The sequence below is a fragment of the Acromyrmex echinatior genome, chromosome 2 (genome assembly GCF_024713525.1).
Source record: "Acromyrmex echinatior isolate Ae372 chromosome 2, ASM2471352v2, whole genome shotgun sequence".
NCBI lineage: Eukaryota > Metazoa > Arthropoda > Insecta > Hymenoptera > Formicidae > Acromyrmex > Acromyrmex echinatior.
The window spans coordinates 18,435,385-18,454,661 of NC_141853.1; the positions used below are offsets into that span (position 1 = coordinate 18,435,385).

Sequence of the window (19,277 nt, forward strand, 5' to 3'; positions counted from 1 at the left end):
TTTTTTAGCAAACTGCATGCGTTCATATAGCAATTATTTTTTAAAGTAATGATTTTTTTTTTAATCATTACTTTTTTTAATCTCGGTTTTAATTTTAAAGTAATGATTATTTTTTTAATCATTACTTTTTTTAATCTCGGTTTTAATTTGGATTTTAATTTATTTGTTACAGAATCATCGTAGCGACTTTGCTGATATAACTCCACTGTTGCGCATCGGATTGGTAAGTGATAAATTAATGTTTTTATTGAGGTAACGGATGTGTGGTAATTTTATTAATTACTATTATCTATAGATGCATATGTATCAATTTATAAAAATATACGAATAACTGTATGTATAGCATTCCATACATCCGTTGCCTTAAAATGGATAAGTAATAACAGATTGGAATAAAATTAATCCTGGATACTTCTTTATTATTGTATATGAAATTTATTGTGCATGCACTGTGAAATTTATAATGTCACACTACACTAACTCAATAAAAAATTTTTTATGCATGAATATGTATAAATATATATATATATAAATATACATAAATATCCATAAACATGTATAATCATATTTATATGTCCATATATATTCATACATCCCCTTTTTTTTTGTAAAATTACTTTTTAGTGTGCTAGAAATAATAATAGTAATGTGAAAGAAATTAAATATAATTAAAAGGATAATTTTTATACTATTTGTTTTAAAAAAATCAAGTTTGAAGAAATGTAAAAAAATTACTTATGTATAATTACATATAAAATTATGCATAATTGTGTATGAGCAATTTTTTTTACATTTTTCCAAATTTGTTTTTTTTTTCTGAAACGAACAATGCGAAAATTAATCCTTTAATTATTTTTAATGTTTTTACATTACTATTATTATTTCTATTACAAAATAATTTTACAAAAAAGAAAAAGAAATGTATGAACATATATGGATACATATTTCGTATATGATTATACATATTTATGAATATTTAGGTATGTTTATACATATTTATATATATTCATGCATGAAAATTTTTTTACCAGGAGGAGGACTTTTAATTATTTCTAATTATTATTAAATTTAACTCAAATTTTGTCTACTAATTGTAAATTCATGTGAACACGTGTTAATGTGAACACTTTGTTACGTACTTTAATCTCATCAAAAGTATAATAAAAAATAGATTCTTCCGATGGTCGTTTTTTATATTAAAATAATACTTGAAAGAAAAAGAATAAATTATTCGTATTTTTGAAATATATGAAATACGGAAAATTAAAAAATATAAAGATTATATAAAATAATAATTATGAATATATAAAATTATTGTCTATAGATACCATATATTATATAGAAAATAGTATTTATTACAGTTTAATAAATATTATTTTATTATTATTCCTATTTCTTCTCAAATATTCATTCAGGATTAAGTTTTATACAAGTTAGTACAGAAAAGCAATACCTACACACATATACGTATAATACGAAATATTTTTTTAAAAATTCCTTCTATTTGTGTTTCACACTTATTTATATACATATTACTAATGATATGATAACAAAAATTTTAATGTACAGCATATAATTTATTAATCTCGCTTTTCTGTAAAAAAATTTTCATTTTTCATTTATTAATTATTATTATTTATCTCAATACATTTACTTTAGCCTAATCTTTTATAACTTATCCATATGTAGTAACTGGATTTTATACCAGCTAAAGTAGTAATACACAATGTAAGATCCAATATACATTTTATCAAAGAAATATATTAGGTGTTGGAATTAATTCGTAGCGTTTTACAAGTGATGGGAAGTACTTTCATTAATGTATTTTTTAATGCTCATGTGAAATAAATAACATTCTTTCATTAAAAAACGCTACGAATTAATTCCAACACCTAATAAAAATTTTATCTTATAATTATTTTAAAATTACATTCAGATTTTTGCATGATCTAAAATACTTAATTTTAAAATAATAAATTATTCAAAAAATGATGAATTCAAAAAATTCTAATAATATACAAAATACGATAGGAATATATTTATTGATGTGAGAGAAAATTATCCCTTTCGGATCTTACATCATTCATCTGAATTTCTTATCTCCGCATGTTTCGAGATGAAATTCAGCAACGAATCGTTTGAATCATTAAAGATACGTACATAGGCTTTGAATTTTAAATTTTTGGTAATAGATTTAGTAATTTTCAGTTTATTAAAGTTTCGTTCTTTATATAATAATATTTATATTAAAAAATTTAATCTAGTTTCATAGTATTCGAGACTTTTGAAATAAAAACGTTATTGACTTAAAGATTTTTTAAATTTAGATTTATTTTTAGTCGAATATTTATATTTTTTATTTAGAATAAACGCGACATTTGTTAGTTGTATATTAATGGAATTATTATTATTATTATTATTGATAATTATTCATATTACACAATTTAATCAAATTTATTGATATGATGGCCCCTTCACGAAGCGTTCGTGTTTCGCGCATCGTATATAAGCATAAAATCTTACGCTTATTGCCGGCAATGTTAATCGGCAGCAGTCGGCAACAGTCGACAGCAAAAAGAAGTATTTCTTCTTGTTGTCGATTTCTGACATGCATTATAAGCCAGAATATTGGCCAGGAGCAACGAAAAGCCAGAAAGAAATCAATCTGGCCAGAAGAAAAACGAGTATCTAAACGAAATAGGTTGATGTAACATCAATTATAGTTGATGTGTAACATCAATTTAAGTTTTTAAAAGGATACTGAGAAAAAAAAGTGTTCAACGAACACACTTACTTGTTTGCAGATTTGATTATTTTATCAAATTTTATTTACCTAATCGAATTTAACCGTAGTCTACTTAACGAACTGTTCAATGTTAAACAGATTACAGTTAAATTCGATTAAATAAAACTTGTTGAATTAACCAAATCTGCGAACAACTAAATGTGTGTAGTTAGTTAAATAAATTTTTTTTCTTAGTGTATAAAGATAAACTGAATATTCGGGAGGGTAACTTGCTCGCAAATTGGGAGTTCTTATATTTTCTGAATTATTGTTTATTTAACATACAAAATAACCAATAAACAACAAGGCTAATGAGAGTCAGTGCGGATCATCAAGCGCATTTTGAAAAAATCTACAAAATTTGCACTTGCTGACTCTCATTAGCCTTGTTATGTGTTCATTTTTTTGTATTTTAAAGATTGAAAGTCTGTTTTAATTATTATTATTTATTGCTCATTTATTTAATATGATTAGGTTTTTCGCTGAATTTATCAGTACGCGATAGGATGATTATGCATTAGCTGCTACGTTCAATAGAGAAAACAACTTTGCAACTGTTGTAAGATTCTTCAATATGATTGATACATTTAAATCCATAAGGAACCAAAAACAAAATCCAATCGTATTGATGAATTTTACAACATTTTGCAAAGCTGTATTCTCTGCTAAACATAGTCATATTAATGTATTATATTTGCAATATTAACACATTAATGAAGTAATATAGGTAGGAATACACGGATGGAGAAAGGTATGAATATGGCACGAATAAATGAAAATACGAGTAGGTAGGATAAGAGTAGGTATGGATAGATACGGATTAAATTTTCAATTTCGTTTATGAAAATTTAGTAACTTTTATTTGCATATGTAGGAGATGCGAAATTAAAATTGTTTCGTTCAAGGACCCATTAAACTATTCCTCCTATGGTCGGCACGCTTCTATCTTCAGGATTTAGTACAGAGACGAACCACATCTACTTTCGACGATACGATTTTATCGATAGTGTTAGAAAGTGTATGTAGTCACATAGTTCCCAAATTGAAAATGGATATACTGGCGGTAGTGTACGGGTGATTTCGGCGGTAACAGGAAAAAACATGGCCTCCTTCAAATTTCTTTCTTACAGAGAGAAACCTGTAATCGATGTACCTGCAAAATATGATTCAAGCTGTAGAGTGTAGATTTTGAAGATTTTTCAAAACAATACAAATGTATATTATAATATTTACATATATTATAATAATTAGAATAATGAATTTTGTTAATAAAATATGAGAACTGAATAATGAATCATGTCTTTCGTTAGATTTTTTTATTAAAATAAAATTGTAGTTGTATTATTATTTTACTTATAGAACTTGCAACAAGTGGATTTATATTGTTTATTTAATTACAAAATATAATTTTATGAAGACGTGCAGTATAACAAATAATATATATTTTAATGAATATATTAATTATAATAATGCATATCCTACATTTTTTAATTTATTATCATCAAAATTATAAATGTCTATTTTATTTAAATAAAAGGATATATACAGATAGGATAGAATGTTAATATTTATATTACTTAAAAAATAATAATATAAAACGTTATTTTAATAAGAAATCTGAAAAAATTGATAATGAAAAATTATTTATTATTATAATTTTTAATTACATTAATTATTGTATTAATTTAATTGAAATCTATTTAAAATAAGTATTTTTGAAATCTGTATTGTAGTATAATACAATTGCAGTAATTTTATGGAAAAATATGAGATATTAAAAATAAGATTCATGTAGTAAATGTTTTCTCGGAAATTGTTATGACAAGTGATAAGAATAAGTATTTATGCACTTTAGTTTTTAAAAAAAAGAAAGAAAAGAAACTGATATTACTCATCACCACTGTGCAAAAGAATCTGTCCGATATGAGAAAAAAGGAATGAAGAATAGAAATGAAAAGAGGATCGACGGTTATGTATCTTTGCTTTCTCGGCAATTTCGCACAGTTACATTCGAGATTTATGGCCCGATTTCGATTCCATTTCGCGCCGCGGTTTGTTTACTTATTGGCATCCAGAATATGTGCACAGGCTGATGTTATGTCCAGGTTTGTATCGCTTCGATGCTATCATCCCAGATTTATCTATTGTAGCTATTGAGACGAGACGGTGGAATAGAGATGATCATGTGATGCGAAATTCAGATGGTTCCTCATGAATTAACATGAGATTCAAATATTCATGAATATTAACAAATGTAATAGATTTGAAAAAACATTCCAAATATATAAGCAAGCTTTATATATTAATAAATCTTTTAATGTATATTTCTTCATAGTTAATTATTATTAATAACACAATAAATTAATTTCCTATCTTATTGACAATAAATTAATTTTTTAAATAAATTTGCTGGCATTTTGAATGATTAAAATTGAACTAAATTATTTTCTTTTTGTTATTCTTTCTATTGTTACTTAACCAAATAAAATTGTTGATAGTTATATAACATCTTTATTATTTTTATTAATAAAACACGAATTAACAGAGTTTGATAGTTTAAATTAAGAGCACTCTATTGCATTAATTACGATGTTGCTTCTTCTTCTTCTTTTTCTTCTTGAATTGTAATTTAATTTACCGTGTCGTATCAATCACGATATATGCATTATTGTCATATGATATCTTTCACTGACGAGAATATTTCTATTACTATTATCGTTGCTTCTTAATTACTCCGACCGGCATTAGTATTTATCGCATGATTAGGCCTCATATCGAGTTATATAGCATTATGACGATAAAAGATGAAAATCATTTTCAATCCCGTTGTATCACTGGATCGATAAGTCTGAAGCATATTGGTTTTATAAATTCAGTACCGCCTGCACTACAAATTGTATTCGCGAGTGAGATGTATTGTTCACAGAAATCACCTCTGTGTCAAGATGAATAATTTTTTTGTATATCTTAACAAAAGTAACATATATTATATATGAATATATAAAATAATATTCATAATTTTTATGTTTAAAATAATCGATTATCAACATCTATACCTCCAAATTCTTTATTCTTATCACTTTCATACACTTTTTTTAAATCTCGAAGAAGAGTTAAAATGTTTCACTTCTTTTTGACAGTATATTTGAACAAAATAGTACAAAAGGAAGGCAAAGAGCCAGTAATGCACATTACTGACTCTTTACCCTTCTTTTGTACTATATTGTTTTATACGTAGAGAGCCTTATTATTATTTATTAATTTGAGACAAGAGTTAATAATAATACTGTATTGGCGGTAAGATAATTATGTGCGAGACAATTGAAATGAATGAAACGAATAAAGATTAACGATTAGACAGATCGTTACACTGACGTATAACATTATCGAAGATGGAAATGTTGATTATTGATTTATTGTTATATATCAACATAAAAATTAAATAAGACAAATTTTTTTCAGGGTCAATATATATATATATATATATATACATATACATAAAAAATATATATGTATACACATAATATATATATTTGTGTATGTGTGTGTGTATATATATATATATATATATATATATATATATATATATATATACGTATGTATACGTATAACAATCAACTTAAGATAAGAATTATTATAGAACATCAGCGTTCTTAAAGAAAGTTGTTTATATATGTGACTGCACATATTGTGTATATAAGAAAATATTAAAATACAATAATATGTTTATACACGATAAAAACTCATTGAAATTTTTGATAAGTCTTCTTTATTATCTCCTATCGTAGGATACATTGCTTGACAAATGATTATACAGACGTACAATACCCAGCAAATCGTTCGCTTTATATTTTACAATTTCGTCGGCCAATACTCCGCACCTTGTTCGCCCTCACAGTTATTTACAGAATATAAGTTTAATTTCAGTATACAATGTGGAATCTGAGAGACGATAGTATGTCCGCCGTGTGTACGCCTATATGTGCCTTTCTGACCATTTTGTTCCTTACATCTCGGGTATTTATTAAATAACCCATTAAAAAAATTTTTAACACGTTCAAAATTGTGCGTTATTCCTGGCATCATCAGACCTTATCAAGATGGAGATATTAAACTTCGTTCCAGATGCTTATGTATCTTTCAGGAATGCATGATCGTCGGAAAAAATGAGTTTATAAGTGAACCTCGGGAAACTTTAACTATGATTAATTCGCGGACACAGCAGGTCGCTATAAGCGTATAGAAAACTTTGTTTTGATCGACGACGCGCGCGAAGTTTACGAAATCAGACATTTATTAAGATTTCCTCTGCTCTTGTATAAAGAATTATTGAGATGATTTATGAGTGAAGCACGGAAAGGATTAGACTGTCGCATTGTACATTACTTAGCAAACATCTTATATTTCTCTCTTCCAGAATCTAATAATAGTTTAGAAATTTTAAAACTATTTATTCACTTAAAATTTTTTGTAAATCAGAGATAGCGCCGTTAATTTTTCAAGAAAACAATTATTTATTGCAATGTCTTTAGACGAACTCGACTTTACTTTCTGATGTTATATGTATGCTCTATGCAGAAATAAAAACGAAAATGTATCTTACACAGTCTTCGTACATCCTTAATATAAAGTAAGAATGAATATTCCTTAAGTTCTATTAACATTATAATCTCAATTACATGAATAAAATGAATCCAAATCCAGCATGGATTTCTTGCATATTTGCAACATTTAATTTCCTCTCTCACGTTAACAAAATAAATAAATCGGTATTACAATAATGGAAATTTCTCAAGTTATTTTTGTTGTTTAATAACAAGATCTATAATAACAAGAATTTCCCACATTCACGTCTATTACATTCTAGGACAATATCATATTTACAGCCGTGAGCTTCAGTAAAAGCGATCGACAAGCGAGTCATGACGAATACGACTCGAAATAACTGGTTCTAACAATAAATTCTAATATAATGTTATCGTACAGTGACATATTAATGCTATATACAAGTAATATTTCATAACGTCATCAGTATATATTGATATATTCTGTTTATGAACAAAGGCTTGAAGATTCGATTAAATTATGCATTATTTCATTTAAAAAATATCATAATTATAAAGGCACAAATAAAAAATATTCACTTCAATATTTACTTTAAATATTCACTACATATTGGCATAATAGTACATAATAAGTAATTATAAGTTTGTTGTAATGAGATGGGACGAAAATATGAATCAGAGATACACTTGATTGGATTTAATATCAATTTGTGCTAAAATATTACATTACTGAGACACGGCACACTTTTGTATAAGACTATAGAAGGACGGCAGAAGCAAATCTCGTTACTTCATTAATTATAGAAGTTGAATTGTCGTCAGAATATTGTTGCAACTTAGATATTTATAAATGAGATTTCACTTCTGGGAGATATCTCTTCGAGATTTCCTCTCTTACAATTTCTCTTCCGACGTTTCGTTTCAGCAGTAACGCTAATGATTTCTTCAGATAGCAAACACTTATCTATTTAATGTTTGCCTTAAATCGAAATACATAAATAATTATTTTATTTTAATGAAGAAATAGCATTGAATAACTTGTCACTCAAAAAATATCTGAACTAGAGGAAATGGGAATAAAAAAAAATAAGATAAAAATGAGTAAATTACAAATAAGCACATTGATCAAATATTGCTAACTTTGTGCGAAGTGAGTTTGCTGTAATTTAGTAGCACTTTACTCAGATCCTTTGAAATGACAGTAGCCAGAAGTAGCAAGAACACTAATTGCCCTCGGTAGAAGCGCAATTGAGTATCAAGAGACATAGATTTGACTTTCCGAAGTTTTCGAAAACTCGACGGGCTCACAGGCTGATTCGCGCGCAGAATGAATACGTAAGGCGACAGCAGAAAACCATTAATTCCATTAAGTCGGTTGTTGGAAGGTCGGGCTAGTTTTGCTTTCCTTCGCTCTTTTTTCTCCCAAGGTTGAAACGCACCAATGAGGCTGAATCCCGTAGAGTTTGACTTTCATTGGATATTTCTCGCAAAATTGTCGCGCTAAAGTTTCGTGTCGACCATCGAGAGCTTTGAACTCGGTTATATTTCCCTGGAGTACGACAGAGGAAACCCGAACGTAAGGGCGAAAGATGAGGAGCTACATAGGAAAGAAAATCCTGTGAAAGGAGAGAAGCCGGTCTGGACTTTTGCCGCGCTGGGACCTCGTTCTAGACTCATAGACAGCATTATATATGGACGTAAAAAATTACTAACCACAATCTGCTATATATTTTCTAATGAGGTAATTATGCTAATCAAGGTAAATAAAGATGCTTTCTTTCCTCAGTGCTTGTGAGATAATGCATTCTCATTTCATAATCTGTTAGAAAACTATAAATCAAAAAGAAATAATAATGAAAAAATAAAAGAATAGAAATAATAGAGTCATACTTCCATTCTTATTCTTATTCTTATTGAAAATAATATAATAATTCCATAAAATAATATAGAATATTATGTATTATCAAGATTGTACTGAAAACTAGATAATTAATTAGTATCAATTGAAACATTTTAAAAGATGCAAGATTGCGCATGTTTTTTTTTAATTTTCATTTCGAATAGTAAAATGATGATACGATACGATATATATGTTTCCTTGATGTAGCCAAATTCGCTTACATTTAACGAATTCAATATCCGCAGTGAAAAGTTACGTTAAACTTTAATTCGCTTCACAAGTTCACCTCGTAAATGAGTCTATTATCTCGAGAAGAAACTTCGAAAGAATTAAAAGTGATCTAAAATAGCACGACTAAAAGAAAACTGTAAGTCCTAAGTACCATACAAGAATATCGATTAATACAACTTTAATCAGAGCGTTACGCAAAATATCAATCGCATGATATCATTCTCTTCTTTTTTTACCCTATCTTTAACCAAGAAATGCGGCAGCCAACTTTTAAGCATTTCTTTCGGCATTCGCAATCGTGACACGCCGACGGTTATTGCACGTTTCCTCGCGTACACGGGGACGTATATGGAAAGTTGTAAATAGATTCTCGCAACAAATCGCCGTAGCGCCAGCTTGGAGCAAGCGCCCGACTCGAACTCGAGTGTGAGGAAGTTTGTACGGGCGGGTTGGATCGATGGCTGGATGGCCTGGTACGAGCACCAAAGTAAAGTTTGTCTTGGCTGCCGGCCACGACCCTCCATCGAATCACCGACGGAGTGATAACGATAACTCTAGCAACTGCTCAAGCCAGTATCGATTGTCATTAGACACCGTACGAAATTCTCTCGCCTGCAAGCTGCACGGCGAGGCCCTACAGCCTTCTCAGCGATTCACTCGGCGCTTTTAATATCGAGCTAATGTACGTACGATTGCTCGTAAGTGAAGAGACGGCCGACAAAATCCCTTACACTGTATGATATGTTACAGGAAACAGAAGAAGAGACACTTTTTAAATCGCTTTGGAATCATTTCATTCCTCTGCATCGTGCGTGACAAGGTTTCGCGTCAGTTCGGCGCAGTTTTCACATCATATTCGCAAAGAAAATTTATCTAGTATAAAAAAAATACAAGTTAAATTTAACATATATTTTATTCTATCTTTATATTAGATTTTAAATTATATAATCTATATCCGCATAAGGATATGTAAAGAATATTTATAATATGGCAACATAGATATGACATGCTCATAATATTAACCGCCACGCACACAGGTCGCCCGATACGCAGCGAAAATAATCATTTACAGTTATGCTAATTCACAGTTATGCTTTGTTTACGCATTTTTCTCGTAGACTATTCGAGTATCAATATGAAAGAACAGGGATAGTCGTCCTAAACGCAATATCCTTAGGGATTAATGCCTATCCGTAAGTACCTTAGTTATTGTTCTTGAGCACAGAATTTGATTTCATTCATTCATTAGATTCTAGCGTCCAGCCAGATGGCAGTATAACAAATAACACATTACTAATTATTATTACAAGACTTGCTACAATTATCGCTGAACAAATGATCATTTCTTAACTCGTCAAGTTAACATTACAATTAAAATATTCCGTAGATTCTATTTGCATATTTGAACAGTTAATATCTTTAAATAATTCCTTTATTCCACTGAATGCGACATTCCATTAATTGCTCCTACCATTCTCTAGAAATGTAATCTTTGTTCAACGACAATCGACCTGCTATCTTCGCAGCTTTCCACGTACGGCAGTGTGATTGAAATTACAGTTCGATAGAATTGCGAGGACATAGGAAAAGTGACAGATCGATTGATAAACTGGTACGCGCGCAAGTAAACGTGTACGTGTGTACCTTCAATCTGTCTGAGCTAGACGCAAGGATCGATAGCTTAGTTATATTACAGACAAGAACGCGTTGTGAACGCTTAAATACGGAAATATAAAAAATTCTTACATGTCCCTATCTAAGTAGGCGTGTAGAAACATTAAGTCGGTCCCCGTTCGCAAGCCAGGACGTCCTCGAAATCTCATTGAATATTAAACAGGTGAGCTACGCTCAAATCCGTAGGAACATCTAGATTGATTTCGCTCATAATCAAAAGATTTCACTCCGTGCTTATTAAAAAATCAATATCAAGCGTGAACTCAATCTCATTATCAGAAATTAATTTAATAAAAAAAAAACATGAAATTAATTTCGTAAAAAAGAAAACTTTTCATGATTTATTTTGAAAGTTTTTATTTGAATTACGATGTTATTATTCGAAAAATATGTTTATTCATCAAAGGTCATTGCCAGATCTGTTGTTTGATCATGAGTTAGACACTTAGATACTTTCGCAAAAGTAGATTGTAAAACGAATGGTAAAAGTACTTCCGTAACACAACTGTATATCGATTCTTGAGGGAAAATCTAATTTGAAATCTTCAAAATTTACATTTAGAGATGCATACGTGCATATTTGATCTGTTCATCTTTTCTATTTATATTGAAATATTTTCAGAATTTTATCTTAGTATTTCGTTTTTGTATAAAGTACCTAAAGCATTCTTTAAGACACTATTTTTTTTAAGATGTTATTTATATTGAAGAAATATCAATTTTTCAGACGATTCCACGGGTTTCTTAGGAAACAGCAGCAGTATACGTGACGTGAATAAAGAAAATAGGGAAATAAAAGAGGAGCTTCATTCCCGCGCACGAACAGCATACCAGTCGCGAATGAAATGCATCATTGCCCCTTGGGAAATTATTTTATGCTGGTCATTTGCTCTATTCATTTTATCGACGACGTAAACGTAATTTCCTATCATTAATGTCGGTACGCAAATGTTTGAGTCGTAATGGTTAATTACTCATAGCTTCAATTCCTGTGGAATTTTGTACTCTTCGTGATTTCTTTAATTAATCCGTATTACTTTAAACTACACGACGCAAAGTGACTGCACTTACGAGCAGCAATTTTAAACAGCACGTCTGTATCTTGAAACGTTACGTATCTTTAATTTGTGTCCTTAGCATAAAATCAGCATAAAGTAAACTTTGGCAATACCATTGCATTTGCATTTTATCTTTTTGGTACATCCTTTTGTGAAAGTGGTAACTTCATATTTTAGGAATATCTAGCAAATATTTATTAAAGACACTTCAAAATTAACATAGCAATGTCTAATGAAAGTTCAAGAAATTTCTACATTTGAATTTCTACATTTGAAATTCTACAACCTTTGCCTATCTCGGTTGCCTATTACTTAAAACTTATGTAAGATACTGTATTAAAAACATGATACATAATTATAAAGATATTACTTTAAAAATTAAAATCTTATATAGAAGTAGAAAATTTCAATATTAAATCACGCTATTACTATTTTGTTTCAATTATGATCGTGATATAAGTTTCGAGATGAAGGAAATAATAATAATAAAATAATTGGAATAAAAAAAATTATTATAAATTATTGAATTTCTATTTTTATATCAATTTATTATTCTTATTATATATAAGTGAAAATGAAATCTATTTTGTATTGATTTCAAGGAGGATGTCCTACTTGCATCAACGGTTTAAGCATTTATCATTTTTTAATTTTTCGAATGTGTTCCAGATAAACGCTCTGCATACTCGTTAGTATTATCACTAATGGAAACGTATTAATGATTCTATCATTAATCGTTGAATTTAGACATGTAAAACACACAGTATAATATATTAAGATAGTGTAAAAACATTATATACAATTGTTTATCACATCATAAAAGAAAGATATTAGTAGACAACTTCAGCAACGAAAGTATATGATAATTAAATTTAAAAAATTCATATGTTTGGAAAATTTTATAACACTATATTTATACTTCTAATAAAAAAAACAAAAATATAAATTTTGAGCACCATTACTTTCATGACTTTATTAAAGTCATTAGTGTGTCTTAACCATTGAATTCAACGTTAATAATAGATTCAACAAAAACGTCTTTTTGTCACGATCTGACAACACGATTTTAGCATATATAACATGTTATATATACCTATCCATCTGGATTACGAGTCATAAAAACACTGCTAGGTAATCTCCAATTGATTGAACCTGGCCGCCAGACTGTCGTTCTCCGGAAATCTGCGTCTAAGTTTCACATTTCCGTATTTTCCTCGGCCTCTTCGTCGACCTTGGGTAACATATAGACAGCAGAAATCGGTGGGACATGATCTTCAAGCTTCAGGATCGGTTTGCAATCTCTAGTAACGTCTACCTGATTGAAGGTGTCTTTTAGGATGTTGATCTCATTCTCGTGCGCGAATATATTGGTGGGTGGTTCCGTGCCACATATATTGTTCTCGTCGGTGCCGTTCCTGTGGCACAGATTGCCCGACGGAAATTGTCACGAGGTCAGAGCGAACGGATCCGTCGACAGCTCGTCTACGGACGAGCTCGGCTTCACTGGCTCCGGCTTGTCTGTTTGGTGACTCAGCCGATGGACAATTTCGTCGTGGAGGATGTTGAAGCACATCGCCGTCAGGGCCATTCCTGACATTATATAGCAGGAGCAAAACCAGACTGTCACGTTTCTCGAGTCGGCGAGGGTGTGGCGAGGATAAGAACCGGGTACCATGTCGCCGAAGCCGATAGTGCTCAGGCTCATGAAGCAGAAATAGCTTGCATCTAAATGTGGAAGAAGCGCTAGCCGTTAGCTTTTAGAGAGTATAAACTTTATATACATATATATGTACATATATCATGTTTACATATACTGCACTGTATGTAATACGTTGCAGAATTTATGCCAATCTGATACGGATACAGAAAAACGATCATGTTAATTTTTTTTTTTAAACGCTTTGAGGCTCATCAAATATACATTTATATTGCAAAACTACTGAAATTCAACTGAAAAAACAACTGAAAGTTGATATAGGTAACGCAACACTGAACACAATTTATGAAGTTTTTTTTTCTGAGCGGAACTTACCTATGAATGACCAACCGTCCAATTTATGCAGAGTGAATGCTCCGGCAATGATGTAACACAACATCGCGCCGAGGCAGATACTGATTGGTGCGAGTATGGTAACGTTTGGTCTATCGCCGGAGCCTAGACTCGAAACTTCGTCTTTCGGGCTGGCTTTAATTTCCACGGTGCTAGTGAACGTTGATGCATTCGCGCGAACGTAAAAGGGCTCCTGCAGCTGTAACTGTTGCTGCTGCTGCTGCGCCAGTTCCTCCTGCTGTCGCTTCTTTCTCATCCGACGCTCTTTCTCCTACATACGAGAAAATACCCGAAAATGGAAAATCCGTTCATATCTGCATGTCAACACACGTGAATGACCATGCTACATGTGTACCAATTACATTCGTGTTGCGTCGCAACACTTTCGAGTGAACGCCAACATCGTTTACACTCTTGTGTTTCGAGTGCTGGGGATTTCGAAGGCTGATCCAATTTTATTTGAATAGCGCTCTAACAATAACCAATCAATGGTACGGCAGCGATTAATCCTTATCGATCGTCAACAGGACACGCGTATCCTGCCGACATAGGAGATGCATGTGTCGAGTCGGTGCGACATATGCATTTCCCATATCACGTATATCCAGTTTATCCAAAGGGAGGAAGACCGTATCACTGACGTCCGCGATTAAATTTTTTATCATCTAACGATGAAAAATTTTCAACGAAGTATGCCATCGCTAACCTGCATCCGCCTCTCGTCATAACAACAATAGCCGCAATTCGAGCAGAGGCAGCAACAAAGAGCTCGTGTAAAAACGCCCCTGGCGCATCTCGACAAGAGACCTCCCGCACTAGATAGGTAAACCAAGGTCAAGGGTATCCCAAGACTGGCGTAACCCATTGTAGCAACTTTGCCCCAAGTAGATTTCGGCGCGATACTTCCGCAACCTGTGAACACAGAATAGAAAAGAAATTTAAGTTTATTAAGATGCTCGAAATTGATAAGATATAATCGGTACAGGAAGTACATTGCAATGGTCATTTGCAGCGGTATTTAATTCCTTTTATGAAGAAAGTTTTCTAGTATACGATACCATAGCAATATTACAATGGAAAAGAACAGCGATAAACCCCGCAGTAGTTAATTTCTCGCAATGTTAGCTTGCTGGATACTTAAAGGATAATATCCGCGTGGTTTACTCACGCTAATTAACCGCTGCGGTAATAAGAACTTTGTGTAATGTGGGATCATGAGTAAATTGATTTGTGTAAATGTGTGCACAACACAAAGACGCGGCCACAGACACGTGTGCACATATGTATGATATGTATATGTGTAATGAATAAGCGCCTAAGTTGAACTTACATATAATATGGAAAATATTCCCCTTTCAGTGATTATTTCTGTTAGCGGATTTAAAATCTTGAATAAAAAAATCAAATTTATTATCGTTTCAGTGATTTTCCTCAAAAGTAATTCTGTGGCACAAGTTTTCTTATTATAATTCATATCCCGGATCAAAATTGATTAAGTTTTACAAAATCAATATCCAGGTCAACGTTCAGAAAGTTGGAACATAAAGCGTTTGTAAAAATTTGTAGAATTTCTTCGGTATCGTAAAAGCTTAAGTTTCGGCAAACGTCGATCAATCGTAATCTCCAAAAGCGATTCTCGCAATCGAGCAGCAGAATTTATAGTACGGCAGAAGCGTCCAATCGGGTTGCTATCCAGGGATGAATAAAAATATCTACGGTAAAAAAAACCTAACTAGAGTTTTTCTTCAATTTCGCAAAACAATCAAAAGCGTTATTTGATCAAGATACGAAGCTTTAATAAATTTTGACCCGTATCGCTGCGATGCAGGAAGAGAGACAAGCTACATTAAAAGACTATTTTTCCTGTTGCTGATTTATAATGTAAAATTTATCTGATGACAGTTAATCATTACATCTTGACAAGTTTGTAAGAGTAAATAGCGTTATTTATACAATATATTGTCAGAGAGGAATGCCAATATTGTTGACATCTAGAATTATCTCAGTTATTTTGTCATAAAATTTTTTATGATACTGCTGATTGAAAATTTCTCACAAAACAAATTATTAAAACGGATGATGCACTTTCTGTCATAAAAAATATTGACTCTCATGAAAATATACACATATATTATAGTACATTTAGTGTATCACATGTGTGTATGTGTGTGCGATAATAAATATCCATTCATATCTTTTAGTAAAATGCGATTTTGCTAAAAGAGGTGTACCATTTCAGAGTCATAAGACATCATATATTTTCCAAGTATTTTTCTCATAAAATATCTTTTATTATATAAAAGTAAAAAATGTTACTTGTATGTCAACATAATGTGCGCATGTATCACCAAACACTTTTGATAAAATATTAACGTTCGTATGTTCTAAGTTGTTTACATCGATTAATTTTACTATCATGACGCGAAAGTTTTTGCGAAAGCAGAACAGCAGCACCAGCAGCAGCACCAGCAGTAGCTTTGAAACTCTACATTTTACATACAATCCTGATTATACACGATCCTTATTTTCCAAACAGAATAATACGTTAAGTATTGTGGAGCTATTTTATCGCCGACAAACAGCATCATTAATCTCCGCAGAATAAATAGAAGCTCATTCTTCCGTGGAAATGCAAGAAAAACGATACCTTTCCAAAAACGCGTGAGCTTTTAGCTCTCTCGCGGAGCTGCCGTATTTGCGCATCGTTCAATCCCAATCCCGACAGGTCGACCTTACGGACGAGCGATGGAAACAACATAGAAGTGCAATATGCAGTTGTATGTGCGCGCGTTTCGCAAGTCAATCCAAAAAAATTACGTATACACGAGAATAAAAGGGACGGCAATAGAAAGAGAATGGAAGAGAGCCGTTACAGTGCGCGAAAGTCCGGCGGGACCTGAAAAAGCGCTCGGCCGAGATGCGGCGCGAATCGATTGCTCGATGCCGCTTAAGATAATGGATCACCTATCGGAATTGCCCCTGGTACGTATATGATAGTGGCAGCCGGCTGCATCGTCGATGGAATTGCAGCCACGGAAACTCCGCGAACCATCCAGCGAAAGCCTATTCGTCATTGTCCTGCCACCTTATCGTTCACGACGGTGTGACCCTTTCGGTCACACGTTATCTGTTGTCATTTGTTAGGGGACATAGTAGATTGTCAGCTTCGGTTTTATTGGCCAGTCGAGTAAAAATATACCGCGCTCAATCAGAGGAGAACAGCAGTGAGCTTTGTCGCGTGTATAGTTACCAGAGTATCTCGTTTCAAACTGTATGTCTGTGTCTATAGAAAAGATATGAAATGACTTGGAACTTGTAAATAAGACTATAAGGTGTCGTACATTAAAATGTTGCATTTATATTATATAAGTGTTTGTTTGCGTTACCTTATACGTTTTTTTGATTACAATAACTTCTATAAGGATTATTAATTTGGATATACCAGCTAATCAACTATTGCGATAATAAGAACTTTATGTAATATTACATTAAAAAATTAATTTACGCAAATGTTCATGTGTGTACGCGTAAATATCTAAGAGAAATTTGCTCAAAGGATGATATAAAAACTAGTTCTCTCTGGTCTTAAAATCATTTTTATTATTTTTAATCAAAAAAATTTTTAGTACGGCAGCTCTCGCATAGAATCAAAGCACGAGGAAGAAATCGCTTCGAAAAGATATTGAAAACAATCCGTGAAATAACAATGAAACGAAATTTTGATTCAATGACAATGCCGCAAAGCCTGATTTTTTTTATGAGCGAATTTTTCAAACAAAGCTGATTCAATGTTTTTATATTTTTCCAGCATTCATATTTATATTGTATATATTTCCCCACATGATATATTTATATTGTTTCTCATGCAATCATACAGTGATTAATTTTTAATCTATTGAAAGATCGAACTTTGAATTGATACATTTTTTTATATGTAACACAACATCAGAGTCGACGTATGATTTGCGGATAAAAAATATGCGGCTTCTAATCGTGTGTTGTTTAATAATTAAATACCATCTGTCACGATGTATTCCGATCTAATTTTTGAAAAGCTTATATTTTGTTACAACCAAATCGAATGACAATCCGAGGATTAAATTCTGCGATAGAAATTCAGTGATAGAAATTCAGTAGCATAATATAAAAGTAATATAATATCTAGGTTTAAAGATGGTATCAAGAATAATAAATCAAATAACCGTATCTCATCTCACTCGATGCAACAGCTCAGACCAAATCGAAGGAACTAGTGGGAGGGGAATACCGACGTATAGAACAGTAAAATTTAATTATCAGTTAACAATAACATGCGCCTGCTGAGTTACTCATTCTCAGCCGGCGGTCGCGTACACACCTACATAATTCTAACCATGTCAATTCGATTGTTCCATATAAAGGCACCGCCCTCGTTAAAACTTATCTCAGTCTTCGTGATGCGCAGTGATTTTAAAATCTAACGAAATATTGTGTAATGTGAAACGTTTTACACGTACAAACAACAATCGAATATTTTATAAAATTCCATTTGGCCTGAAAATAAAAGAAGTCAAATTATTACTACACATTTTACCTAATAAAATATTAATAAAATACTAATAAAATATAATACATAATTCGTTTCTAAAATTTAACAAATTTTAACAATTTTGTCTACTTTAGTTATTTATACAGATTATCGAAATTATAATATATTCGTATCTAAAAAATAATCATTATATTGTTTCTAGTATTATAATATAATAGTATAATATTTTTGTTGAAATGTTAAAAATCTATGTCGATATAAACTTACTGTTGAAAATCATTTGCCATCATTTTTTACAAAATGATAGTGAACAATGTAATAACTATTATTTTTGTCGTCATAACTGGAACAGCATTCGTGCATTTTCAGCAGTAAGTTTATATCGACATAGATTTTTAACATTTAAACAAAAATATTATACTACTATTATATTATAATACTAGAAACAATATAACGATTATTTTTTAGATACGAATATATTATAAT

General features: G+C 31.3%; 1 protein-coding gene across 2 annotated transcripts in view; it reads right to left on the reverse strand.

Annotated features, from left to right (window-relative positions):
- Positions 1 to 6,531: 6,531 nt before the first annotated feature.
- LOC105143512 (uncharacterized) overlaps positions 6,532 to 19,277 on the reverse strand; it is a 58,773-nt gene continuing 46,027 nt past the window's right edge. For both annotated transcript variants that reach the window (XM_087403498.1, XM_087403500.1), the window contains 3 exons: positions 14,970 to 15,175; positions 14,246 to 14,534; positions 6,532 to 13,938 (listed from right to left, as the gene is read on the reverse strand). In XM_087403498.1, coding sequence (XP_087259624.1) covers positions 13,658 to 13,938; positions 14,246 to 14,534; positions 14,970 to 15,175 — 776 coding nt within the window. In that variant the 3' untranslated portion in view covers positions 6,532 to 13,657. The remainder of the gene's footprint in view (positions 13,939 to 14,245; positions 14,535 to 14,969; positions 15,176 to 19,277) is intronic.